Genomic DNA, 12,658 nt, shown 5'->3' on the forward strand with positions numbered 1-12,658 from the left:
CATCTTCCCAGAAAAGGCTCTGCCGAGGACCCTCAGGTGGATTTGAAATTGGTTTCGATCCCAAGGGGGGCGGGTGCAGCTCACACCCAACTGTGAGAAAGCCACTGCCTTTAATCTGGCCTGGCCCACAGCCTGAGCCCCTGGAGGGTCCTCCTGCAGCCAGCACACATCTGCAGCTCTGGGTGTTACTCAAGAGCCACGCAGAGGACCTTGTTCACAGAAAGGTGAGGAAAAGATAAAACTGAAATGAGGCCAGACTCTTCCCAAGAGGAAAGGAGGAATGCCGCTTGCAATTAAATCCAAAATGACCTTAGGGTGACCACCCTGACAAACTGTTAGCAGCAGGAGCTTCTAGGGTAGGCAAGCCCAGCCCCGGGAGCGAGGGTGGAGAAAATGAGAGAGCAAGGGGCGTGGGTGGCGAGGCCTGTAGGCACACCTGCCTCTGGGATCCCAGCACACGGAGTTTGACAGCTTTTGCTTGGGCAGGTTCCCGAAGCCGGTGGACACCACGCGGCACAGGGCTGTGCCTTCCCTCAGAAACGCCACTCAGGCCCCGGAGAGGTGCTGGATGAAATGTGGGCAGCATCCTTGGATCTAGGGAGTGACTGGCGCTCCCACCCGCCCCGGAGGAGTGTGCTTGATGGAGAGCACTGTGAGCAAGGGCCCAGCAGCCTTGTCCCAGGGGAGCAGCCCTGTTTCACCTGCAGGGACAGGCCTGTGTCGGTGGCACCGTCAGTAAAGAACACGAGATTCTGCTGAGCACAAAGAACACCCTCAAAGCTCTTGGGAGCTGCCCCTTCACAGAGGAAGGCCGGATGCCCGTCGAATTGTCTGGGGAGGGGCTGCTGATTGTCCCGAGCACCCCGCCACCTTCCTGGGCTCCCACAGCACCAGATGGTGCCCTGGACGCTTGCCTTTTGCAGCTGGAGTCAACCTTTGGAAACAGACCCTCCAAGCTGTTTTAGCTCCAGCACTTCCTCATTCTGAGCTGGGGGCCGAGGGACCACCTGGCCGATGGGTGTTGGGCACCCGACAGCCTGGCTTCCTTGCCACATGTGTACCGCCTGGCTTTTGTTTCGTAAAGTGCATCCCCTTCTGTGAAGAAGCAGCCTGGCTGCTCCTCCCATTTCTCCTTTTCCCAGGGATTGCCATTTTCATATTCGAGGGGACAGTAAAACTGACCACTGGCTCCAGGCGGTTCCCCCGCTAGGCTGCTGGGAACACTTTGGGCTGTTGGAGCCACTCTGATAGTAGAAGATGAGCTCATTGATGATTTTCCAACAGACTGGACCCCTCTCTACCAGGCGGGTAAGCAAAGGCAGGTGCAGGGGCTCCTGAGCCTTGCTGCCCTCCCGTCCTGGAGCTGGTGCCTCTCTCGGGTTGATGACGAGAGGACAGCTGCACATGCAGCTGGAGCTTTCGTAGGGTGCCAGGAGGAGTCTCTATCACCGCCCAGCTGGAGCTTCCCTAGGGTGCCAGGAGGAGTCTCCATCACCGCCCAGCTGGAGCTTCCCTAGGGTGTGGGTGGAGTCTCCATCACCACCCAGCTGGAGCTTCCCTAGGGTGCAGGGTGGAGTCTCCATCTCCACCCAGCTGGAGCTTCCTAGGGTTCGGGGTGGAGTCTCCATCTCCACCCAGCTGGAGCTTCCCTAGGGTGCAGGGTGGAGTCTCCATCATTGCCAAGACAGTGCTCTTTCAGTCCCGTGTGACACAGGAGCCCTGGTGAGTGGTCTCCGATTAGCAGCCCCTGGGAACCGGCTAGAAATACAAATTCTCAGATCCACTGCAGCTCCTGAATTCAGAACTTTGAGGTTAGGGCCAGTGTCTGGTTTGAACCAGCCCTTCAGGGGATTTAGGGGCAGACCCAAGTTTGAGAGCCAGGGTTCTAAGCACAACCTCTGGTCGGGGGTAATTGTCCAGATTTAATTAGCTGTCAGTTCTGGATCTGTTACTGATAGGCTCCCTGACTTTATGTAGGTACTGGGACTGAACCCAAGAATGCTCTGTCACTGAGCTCTGTCCCCAGCCCTATTAGTTTGTTTATTTATGAGACAGGCCTTGCTAAGTTGCTCCGGCTGGCCCTGAGGCCCCAAGCCTCCTGCCTCCACCTCATGAAGCACTGGGATCATAGGCGGGCACCGCCACACCCCTTGGCTGCCACTGAGCGACACCCCCAGTTCCGGTTTTCCAACTCTTAAAAAAGAACTCCTTTCAGATATTCAGATGCCACCAGATGTGGTGGGACATGCCTGTAATGCCAGGTACTGGGGAGGCTGAGGCAGGAGGCTTGCAACCTCAAGGCCAGCCTGGACAATATAATGACATTTTTCTCAAAATAAAAATTAAAAAGGGCTGGGGATGTAGCTCAGTTGTAGAGCAGTTACTTAGCAGGTGTGAGATACTGGGTTCAATCCCCAATACTGCAAGAAAAAAAAAAAAAACAGAAGCTTTCTGAACACATAGTAGATGCTCAGTAAAGATTCCTTGAATGAATGAATGAATGACTCATAGAATGAATGACTGATGTTCCCATGAGGCGGGTGGGCTTCCCTGGAAATGTGCATGTAGTTCTGAGGCCCCAGAGCCCGACAGAGAGACCAGGAAGGAGCATCAGGGACCGAGTCAGTCTCCTTCATTTTGACAACTCAACCTTGTCAAAACTGGCTGCCCAATGCAGTGGAACAAGAGCGTCCAGGTGAGGAGACCTTGGGACTGTTCACAGATGGAAGCTCCTCTTTACAGGGACTCACCACCACTCTCTCTAGTGCCCAGCCCTCTCTGTGAGCACAAGAGGCAGAGACATGGTCACTTCTTGGGATCACATCCGGTGCACCCAGTCCACAGTTCCTTTTGAAAAAGATCCTGAGCTTGGGGTTCCTCTCTGAGCAGCTGCTGGAGAACTCTGGAGAGCAGGCAGGGGAGGACGGCCATGTGTTCTCCAAGACAGGCAACACACCGCGTGCTGCTCCCGGAGCTGGCAGGCTGCTTCTCAGCAGAGCCGCCTCAGAGCCAGGGCCCCTGGACTCTGAAGACTGAGTGCCGGGAGGAGAACCCGGAAGGAGAACCCGGGAGATTTGAGCAGCTTCTTGTGAGGAGGTCAGGTGGAGCTGCCAGGCTCTAAGACCGACCTGGTCCTGGACTTGCCCTTTTTGGTTGGATCTCACACATCCATAAACCACACTGACCCTTCTTTCAGGATCATCAGAGCAACTTTAGACGGAACCACACTACAGTACCCTCCCAAATCTGAGCCTTTTGCCACACCTGTGATGGCCCATGTCCACCCAGGCCGGCCTCCAGTGCCATCTGTCCTGCAGCTACCTGTAGCCCAGCACACAGCTGCAGTACGGTCACGAGAGGAGAGCCGGGGCAACCTCATCCCAGGGTCGGGGTTGTCCAAGCTGTGACAGAATGCCCAGGAGCCCAGTGGCACGACGGCCGGGTGTTGCCTGGGTGAGAGGGGGATCTTCTCTTGGTCTCCAGGGGCTCAAGCTTGGCGCTGCATCTGCCTGTGTGCTGGCCGACTCGAAGACCTCCGAGACAGCCAAGGCTCTCTTCCCGCCTCTGCTCTCCCGCACCCGGGGGGGGGGGGGTCAGCCTTCTTCACATTTTTCTTTATTTTTGAATACTGGGCATGGAACCCAGGGCCTCACACATGCTAGGTGACTACTCTACCACTGAGCTACACCCCCAGCCCCTCGCTGACCCTCTTATAAAGAAGAAGCAGCCCAAGCTGTCTGCCCCAGAAGGCCGGGACTCGGCCATCCCAGGATGTTGCTTATGCCACACTCTGAGTCACAGCAGGGCACAGGGCTGGTCAGACGCCAGCAGAGGGGAAGCGGGCCTACCTCTTGATGGAGTAGGCCCAGGAGGGATCGCTGGGGCTGGGGCTGGCCTGGGAGACACTGCCTTAGTGCATGCCCAGCTTATCCCTGGGTTTCTGCCCACCCACAACTGGCTCCTGTGCTGTAAAAGCCCACAAGGCTGATTTGCTCGTACTCCCGTGTACCAGTCTGTCTGTCCCTCTCCCTTGGCCTGATATGAGTTCCTTGGGGCAGGAAGGTTGATGCTTGAGTTCACTGTTGTCCTGCATGTTAAAAGGAGTGCCTGGGTGCAGGCAGAGCGTGAGAGGCAGGTGCAGGGTGAGTATGGGAACCGGTGCCCACAGCTAAGCCCACGCGGGCCTGCCCTCCGTGCCAGGCTGTTGTCCATAAACACATACTGAAAGACGCCGCCCACATACCTGTTCGCCTGGTGAGGCAGGAAGTGGGAGTGAGATGGAAAGTATGTCCTGGAGCTGTGGGTCCAGGCAGGGTGCGGCAGGGACGCCGTGGGCTGACCGAGCAGGGCCTGGCTACACTGACCCTGGCAGGTCGCTGGGGTTTAGTTGCAGCCACGACAAGACAGAGGTGCTAGGGCCGAGTGACAGCCAGCTCAGAACAGGGGAGGCAGTGGTGGCCGCCAGGGTTAAGACAGCAGTGCTGCCCGTGTTAGGGCTGTTCCAGAACCGCATTTACTAATACCACACTATCGGCGGCTTCTCCATCTCTTTAAAGGAGTGTCGAATCATGTGGGGAGGATCCTTTTCCCTGTATCTCGTTGGGTTGTGGAGCAACGTCCTGGGAATCGCCGCCTCTTTTTCTTTCTAGTAAACGAAACTACGCTAGTGTTACAATTAAGATATCGTGACAATAATACAGAAATAAAATAGTTGTGACATTTTCCCCTTTAGGGTGCCGGGACCGAATAGGACCTCGTGCATGCCAGGTGGGCCTCTCCCACGGAGCTTCACACAGCTCCTGGATGGGTTTCCGAGGGCATTCTCTTGTCTGGTGCCTTGGCTTTGGGGCAGCGTCAGATCAGACAGTGGGGAGGTGCTGTGCTCTGTTGGCAGGGCAGCACCCTGCAGCCCTCAGGCCCTGGTTCAGCGGCTTACTCTGGTGGCTTTGCTGGTAACAGGGCCTCAAACCTGTAAGAGGGGCCTTACTGTCCCCACTCCCCACTCCTCACTCTATTTTCACTTCTTCCAAATGTTCACTTTTATTGGCCTTTCACACTTTCAAAGCCGTCATAGCTTAGCCGTGAAGTTTTGGTTGCACTCAGTTACATTACAACTCGTTTTTAATAGATAGTTCATGTGGAAATCTGCATTTTCCTTTAGTGTAAGTGGACACACTATTTGCTGTTGATTTATAGAAAATAAAACCCTTTTGACCTTCAAAAATGAACAATAAAACCACATCAATTATATTAGATGCAAATTAATGAGACTTTACCCAGTTTTGAATGAATATGAAATTATAAAACAACCAGCTCAACTTTTCTGTCATTCTTATTTTGACCAGATAACTATTCTGAAAGCGGATCCAGATGTTCAGAGAAGCACTGAACACCCTGGGTTTTGTGTACTTAGTGCTGTTTTGTATGTATGGTCAATCCCTAGAGTCCACATACAATGACCTTGCTGGAACCAAAGATCATTTTCCTCTAAAAATGATACAAAACAACAACACATTTTAGGCAAGTATTATTACTGGGCATGTGTTACATGCTGAGAATCTAGACCAGATATAAAGACTGTGTATTTGAATGGGGGAAAGTCATGTTGATTGAAAAATACATGTGTTAAGAATATATTTTTAGTTCCAGAAATATTGAAATAGTTGTAATATCTCTAAATAAGAGGTGTTTTACTTTTGAAACTGCACTGTGGCTTGTTCCACCTGAGATCTGGATGCCCACCTACCATCAGGATTGAGACTAGTTGTTGTTCTTTACAGACCAGGGCCTCTGCTCTGGGACCAGACCCCTCTCTGCCTCAAACCCAAGAAGAATCTCAGCAGCCACCTCTGAAGGTAAGAGGCATAGACTTTTCACGGGCCTTGACATCTCCAGCTTCTGTCAATAACTAAGTCGACTGAGACTGATGGTGGTGAAATGGTACTCTCAGGACATTAGCCATAGAATCTGTGTGTGTGACAATGAGATTGTGTAACTAGATATCTTCTCTGTGACGAGAAAACTGGGGACGTGTTATTGTCATTCCTTTCAGAAGCGAATATTGTTCTTTATGTGAGGGTGTGTGTCCCTAAAATCTAGATGCTCGCTTCTAAACCAAATATCACCCATCGGGGCTATCCATCCATTTGTCTACCCAGCCACCCACTCAGCCCCCCAACCACCTATGGATTCATCCACCCATCTATCCTCCCACCCACCCAGTCATCCATTCAGCCACTCATCTCTCTGTCCATCTGTCCATGCATCCATCCATTAAAAAAGCACTCATTTGGGTAGGTTTCAAAACAGATTCTGTGAGAGAGAGAGATGAACCAACTTCTCATTTTAGTAATTTTTTAGCATCTATTGTACTGAAATTTGACTTGGGGTTTAGAAGGGGTGTAGAGTAATTTTTATTCATGACAATGCACGTGCAGTTTAAATCTCCCTTTTTAAAAAACAAAACTCTCCAGTATGAGAAAACAACTAAAGGATCAGGAATAAGAGCTAATGAGAACATTTCAATGAGAATACTTTCCTTCTCCTTATTTTCTCCCCACTTGACCATTAGCAATTCAGTCTTCCTATTTTCATGTCATTTACTATAGGTGTCCTTTTAGTAAAAACACCTGAAACACTTCACACAATGTAGAAGAAATGGTCAAAGTCATGATTTTGCACTGATGTTTCTGAGCGGTCCTCTCACAAAAAGGTGGCATTTCAGGCTGGGGTGGTGTGTTAATGAGAAAGGCCACTCCCAGAGGGGGCTGCCAAGTCCTGGATTCCAGAGGCAGCGAGGACACTTCTGGACGGCTTCCTCTGTACCCGGAGCTCAAAGGGGTCAATTCCTGGGTGCTCAGACCCTAAACAGCCTTCAGGCACTTTAAGAAATATGCATTTTGTGGGTGTTGCAGAATGCACTCTGCCTTCCCACCCGCCATCTGTTCCTTGTGCCCATGTGCCCTTTGAACATCTGCCTTGGCTTGTAAATACTGCAGTTTATTTCACTCCAGGCTTCAAGGTGATACTATTTTGCCAAATGCGGTGGTAGGCAGATAGTCAATTCCTAAAAAAAAAAAACAAACTTCATTTTTCTTAATCAGACTTGGCTTTTCTTGGTAAAAAGCCACAGTGCAAGTTTTGGGGAGCTTGTGGGTGCCAGGACCTGGTGTTTCTCCTATTAATATTGAGGAGGGGACAGAGGTCACCTTTCCGAGTCCCTTTTAGGCCCCACTCCCAGCGCGTGGCTCTCAGCTCTGGAATTTAGGACTCTGAAAGCCCACATTGGTCCCTATGGTCAGGAGTGGCCCCCAGATGGCCAGTGTTGCCCCTCATCACCTAATCTGGGTCCCAGTGCGGGACAGGGGGTGTCTCCTGTGCACCGACGGGGCCTTGCACTCTCTGGCTTTGGGTTGTCTTAGGAGAAACCCATCACGCCAGGCCAGCTTGCCAGCTGAATGCTTGGCAGGTGAGGTGGAATGCCCGGGAGGACCTGGGCGCTCGCCCCCCATGGGATCCCTGCCTGCGGATCTCCCAAGAGGCTTTCCGGGGCTGAGGGAGGGCCTGTGGGGCACGTGTCATGTGGGTGAGCTCCAGGGTCAAGAAGGCTGTTGCAGGACATAGGCAGACCTAGCGTGGAAGGCCTTCTGTCGCTGGCCTGGAGCCGCGTCCCTCCCACGGGCCGTGTGGAGCAGTGGTCCCCTCCCTTCCGCCTCCCCTGCCCACTGTCCCTCCTCTACCTGGGGCCCCGCTCACACCTCACCACACCCGCCGCCTGCTCCGGGCTCCAGGCGGAGGATGCCTGTTCTCTGCAGCTTCTTTGCTCCTCTGGTCCTGGCATACGTGTTGGCTCTTCAGCGCAGTGGCCGCAGCTCCAGGCCAGCTGTGGCAGCACATGGGACTCTCTCCGTGGGGTGCAGAGCATCGTGTTCCTGACAGGCGGTCCGTGAATCTGTCTCTGGCCTGGCAAGCATACACTTGCTGGCATAGCTCAGGCACAGTGAGAGAGTGCTGGACTGGAAAGATGGCACCTGTGTCTGCCTGGGTCAGACACCAGTTCTGCGTCCTGGGGGAGCACAGGACACAGTGCGGAGGCCAGTGCCTTTGTAACATGACCTGCAAAGACATCTGTGGAAAGCCAGCTTGCTGGGCGGCTGGATAGGAAGGCGCCACGCCCACCTAGGGGTCTGCTTTTAACCAAGGAGAGCTGCACTCATGCTTTGAAGTATTGCTTTTCCCCACGTTTCTTAGAAGCCTGAAGGCAGTCTCTGAGCCTCCTCTCTCCTCCATTTTTCCTCCAGTAGCCTTCCACGAACAATCCCTCTGGTCTGTTCATCTCCCAGCAAACCTTGCAACCTGGCGGAACCTCCCTGCTCCTCCCAGGCTGTAAAGGGTTGTCTTAGTAAGTTCTATGCAAAGGGATTTTACGCAGTCTTTGGGAGGACGCAGAGTTGTCGCTGCGCAGAGTTGTCGCTGGCAGAGCCGCTTGTAGGTATGCAGATTTAGAAATGGCTTTCTGTTGTCCTTGCTTTACAGCTTCAGTTGGGAATTTTACACGCCTTTCCTAATTGTGGCGGACGAAATGCTGAGCTGCTTGCTGCTGCGTAGAGCTGCAGCGGCTGCCTGTTGGATCCGCAGGCTGTGAAATGTGGCCACAGCCCTGGGTAGTACAAATGGCTCTAACGACCTCGAAAGACGTCAGCCAAATGGGGTCATCGGTCTTAGGAACTCATGGTATCCTCCACTTGGAAGCCACGATCACACATTATTTTGCTTGGTTCAGGAAAACACGCTTTTGTAGGGTTTGTACTAAGGGAGTGTATAATCAACAAAATGAGGGAAAGCCAGAATGAAGTTCTTTCTTATGTGACTCTTTTTTTAGTGTTTCTGCCTATGCATAAATAAATGCAGGATGATTAATTTTGCTGTAGTTTCTCAAGATGTATAATTTTCTATTCACCCCAAATATGTCTCAAAGTAATGCAAGGTGCACACAGAGGAATTTCTAAGATTGCAGTCTCAGGACACAGAGGTCCGCTACCCGCAAATGACAGAAAGGGTGACAGAGTTTATCTGTAGAGGTGGAAAGGGCTTCAGTGCTCGCTCCTGGTAGAAAATGACATGATACCGAGTTTTTGTTTAAACCATATTTTACTAGGGTACACAGGCAACATTTTGTGGGTAGTGATTTATTTAATCACATTTTTAGTGATTAAATGAGTCTTCGATTATGCCTGGAATGTGGTCTTGCCCCCAGATGAAAGGATCCCATTCCCATGGTTTAGCTGCCCTTAGAATCCATGGTCTTTCAGATTCGGATCATCCAGTCTCTTCCTTCCAACAACATGAAGTGTCTGGGTGGGAAGAGCGAGCCTGGTGCATGCTGGGAAGACTTTCAGAAACCCACAGAAGGTGAATACTTTGGAAATCGTCAGTGTTCGAACTTCAAGAAAAATGTGCCTCCATAGTCACCGACAGTAATTACCAAACAGTGATACGAAAATGAGTAAAATTGGTCCACATGAAAGAGAGCCCCACGTCCCTGACACCTGAGGAGTCCCGGCGCCAGGTGGGCGTGGCCTGCTGCAGAGTGGCTTCCTGGCTGTCCTGGTGGTCTAGGGACACTTCGGAGGGAGTGGGGGGGCCACTGTTTTAGGATTTCTGGGCCACAGCTGGTCTCTAGGGCAATCCTCTTCTGCCCCTTTTAAAATAACACTTTAAAAATGTAAAGCCATGGATCGGGCCCTTGGCTGGAGTTTGCAGCCCTCTAGTCTGGGATGCTACCTTGGTGGTTCTCATTTCTGAATTTTAATTACAGAAGAATAAGTCAAAATGTGCGGCGTATCTTTTGGAGTCTAAATGAAGAAAGCCACCTCTTCATCATCTTGCATGGTCGTGTTTAAGCGAGGGCTGGAGCTGAGTGTGGTGGTACCCACCTGAGGCAGGAGGACACAAGTTCAAAGCAGCCTCAGCAACTTAGCAAGGCCCAGAACAGTTCAGAGAGACCCTGTCTCAAGACAAAAAATAAAAAAGGATGGATGTGGCTTAGTGGTTAAGCACCCCTAGTTTCAAACCCCAGTAACAAAAATAAATAAGTAAACAAATAAACAAACAAACTAGGGCTGGATTGCATGTAAGGCCTGTATGCCAAGACTCTGTTCCAAAGTCGTATGAAGCCGATTCCAGGGCATTTTTGCCAGAGGTCAGCTTTTCTTATTGTCACCTGATTCTAGTGTTGAAAAGGTGGCTTCGATTTTGAATGATGCATCTTCACCATCAGTAGAAATACTTCCATGGGTCACTCTACCCTAGCCCCAGTTTTTTTTGAGAATTGAAAGTTTGGAACCCTCCGGATAAAAGTGGTCAAAATCACGACCTCGATAAGGAGTGCTGGGTAGGATGCAAACACAGCATTAGGGTGAAGGCAGGGGGCACATTGTGGATTCTTGACTGTTGAGTTTCAAAATGCATTTAAGTCCATTCTGTGTTGATGTATTGGGTGTCCCCAGTATAAAGTTGTGTCCTCAGGGGAAAACAGGGCTCCTCTGTTTGTGTTTCTGTCCTGTGTTTGGTTCCTTTGCTGCTCTTCTGTCTCCACCCCAGGGGGCAAAGTACCCACTGCTCCCGGCAGAGTAGGCTAATAAACACCTCGGAGCTGAGGATAGACTAGGTGGCCCTGCTCCTGACCTGCTTGTCTCCCTGTCTTTTACAGAAGAACTGCCTCCACGTTCCCATTTCTTTAAAGAAACATGATCATTTTTCAATCTGCCTGATAGAACCAGTAGAAACCATTTAAGATGGCTTTAAATACATTGATTTTCTGTTCCCCCAACCCCGTTTCAAAATATTGGCCCAAAACACTGAGGCGTAATGAGCTAGTGATTTGCAAAGTCTTTTTACAATCAGCTCATAGGTATTCTATGATCATTAATTTCCTCTATCACTTGAAGAAAAGTGGTAAAATGTTTCCTATAAACACCCACAGGAATCTGACATCTTTGCAAACACGTCTGCTTTTTTCGCGTCCCTCCCAGTTTGATGAGGAAGAAGAACCCATGTGTTCAGAAGCACAGGCATGGGGCTTGCTGCGTGGCATCTTCTGAACTTGGATTCTGGAGCGTCCGATTTCATCTGGCCCCCCACCCCTGCTTACCTCCTCTGGGGGTCTCACTACCCAGGGCTCGCCTTGCACCCAGGTTCCTTCTGGGAGGTGCTGGGACCTGGGCTCTGGGGCTCAGGGCCCGGCTTCCCTCCCCTGCGCGGTGCACACTCCGCCCCGGCTGGCCACCCTTCCTCCAGCTCCTCTCTGGCAGGGGCGGCTCAGCACGGGTGTCGGGGAGGTCATTAGGGGCATCCTGCTCCTCTCTCCACACCTGCGACGTGCTTCCCTGCGGTAATTTTATGGGCCGTGAGGAGGCAGGTTTGACGCCAGGACACAGTCTCTGCCCGCAGCTGCAGACGGCCAGCTCCCCAGACAGTAAAATGTAAAGAGGGGGGAGGGGGCAACCTTTGAAGTTTGCAAAAAGCATGACTTTGACCACTTCCTCCTTCCTTTTTAAATGGGCTCCCAGGTATTATGCTGAGAGCGCTACAGCTAACTTTACAAGGAGACTCGCTTCCTCCCAGCGCAAGACGCAGGGTTGCGTGGTCCTCGGCATTTTAATACCACTTCCGAATGACCGTCTGTGTTCTAGGTGGCGCTGGAATGAGCAAATGGGGAGGGTGCCGAGGGCGGGCGGGCTGCGCGCCGGGCACAGGGCGCACACCCACGCAGGGCCGCGCTCACCGTGAAGGTGCCGGGCCAGGCCACCGCGCACCCTCCGCACGAATTTTCTCTGCACTGACTTCTTGCTTCTGACCATAAAGGGATGAGAAGCACACTGAAGCCCTGGCGCTGCATTCGCTGCCTGGCTTCGCGTCTGGATTTTAGTGTCCGATTACTGCTTTCTTTTCCCACGCTGTTTCAGTGTTTTTCTCTTTTTTTAAATGGCTCTCCAGGAGTTTAGTTAGCCTGTCACTTCTACAGAGTTTAGCATAACAAATCCTGAACAGGTGTGTGTGTGCGTGCTTGTGCATGCACATGCGTGTGAGCCCAATGCCCCCTGTTCCTCGGGAGGTCTTCCTGGGTTTGGCGAGCTCACGGGGAGCATGCCTGTGCAGTGGCCGGCTGCGAGGTGCCCGGGCAGCCTCTGTGCCCTCACTAGGCCCAGGTGCAGGCTGCTGCGAGGATGCCTGACCGTGGAAATGGGGAGGGCTGTCTGAAAGCGAATCCTGGGTCACCCGCACACCGTCCCTGGACGCACACACGTGCTGCCCACCGTTCTTGGGCAACAGCCCTCTTTGCCACTCCACCCTGGCCACCCTGGGCTGCTCCACGGTTTTCTGAGACTTGACCCTCCCAAGGCCTCTTGCTGTCCACTCTTGCTCTTCTCACCTGGGTATTTACCTGGGGAATGGTGGCAAGGCACTATGACAGTGTTGGCCTCCCCCGCAAACGCCGCCTGCCTCCCTGGTCCTCCTGAGATTACCAAAGCCTGTGTGGTGGCCTCAGCCTGCACAGCCCTCCTGTCTCCTCAGTCCCTCGCTGTGGCTCCCAGGTCCTTGGCTTGGCCTTGCGCACATTCCCCTGCACCCCCAGGGCCTCCTGGTCCTGCAGGTG

At 52.3% G+C, this 12,658-nt stretch overlaps 1 protein-coding gene across 8 annotated transcripts in view; it reads left to right on the plus strand.

Moving 5' to 3' along the window:
* The window catches only part of LOC306666278 (uncharacterized protein), a 66,517-nt gene that overhangs the window by 42,331 nt on the left and 11,528 nt on the right, over positions 1–12,658 (plus strand). For all 8 annotated transcript variants that reach the window (XM_079148248.1, XM_079148255.1, XM_079148254.1 and 5 more), the window contains one exon: positions 5,781–5,855. In XM_079148248.1, coding sequence (XP_079004374.1) covers positions 5,781–5,855 — 75 coding nt within the window. The remainder of the gene's footprint in view (positions 1–5,780; positions 5,856–12,658) is intronic.

The sequence above is a fragment of the Sciurus vulgaris genome (assembly GCF_902686455.1).
Source record: "Sciurus vulgaris genome assembly, chromosome: 7".
Classification (NCBI taxonomy): Eukaryota; Metazoa; Chordata; class Mammalia; order Rodentia; family Sciuridae; genus Sciurus; species Sciurus vulgaris.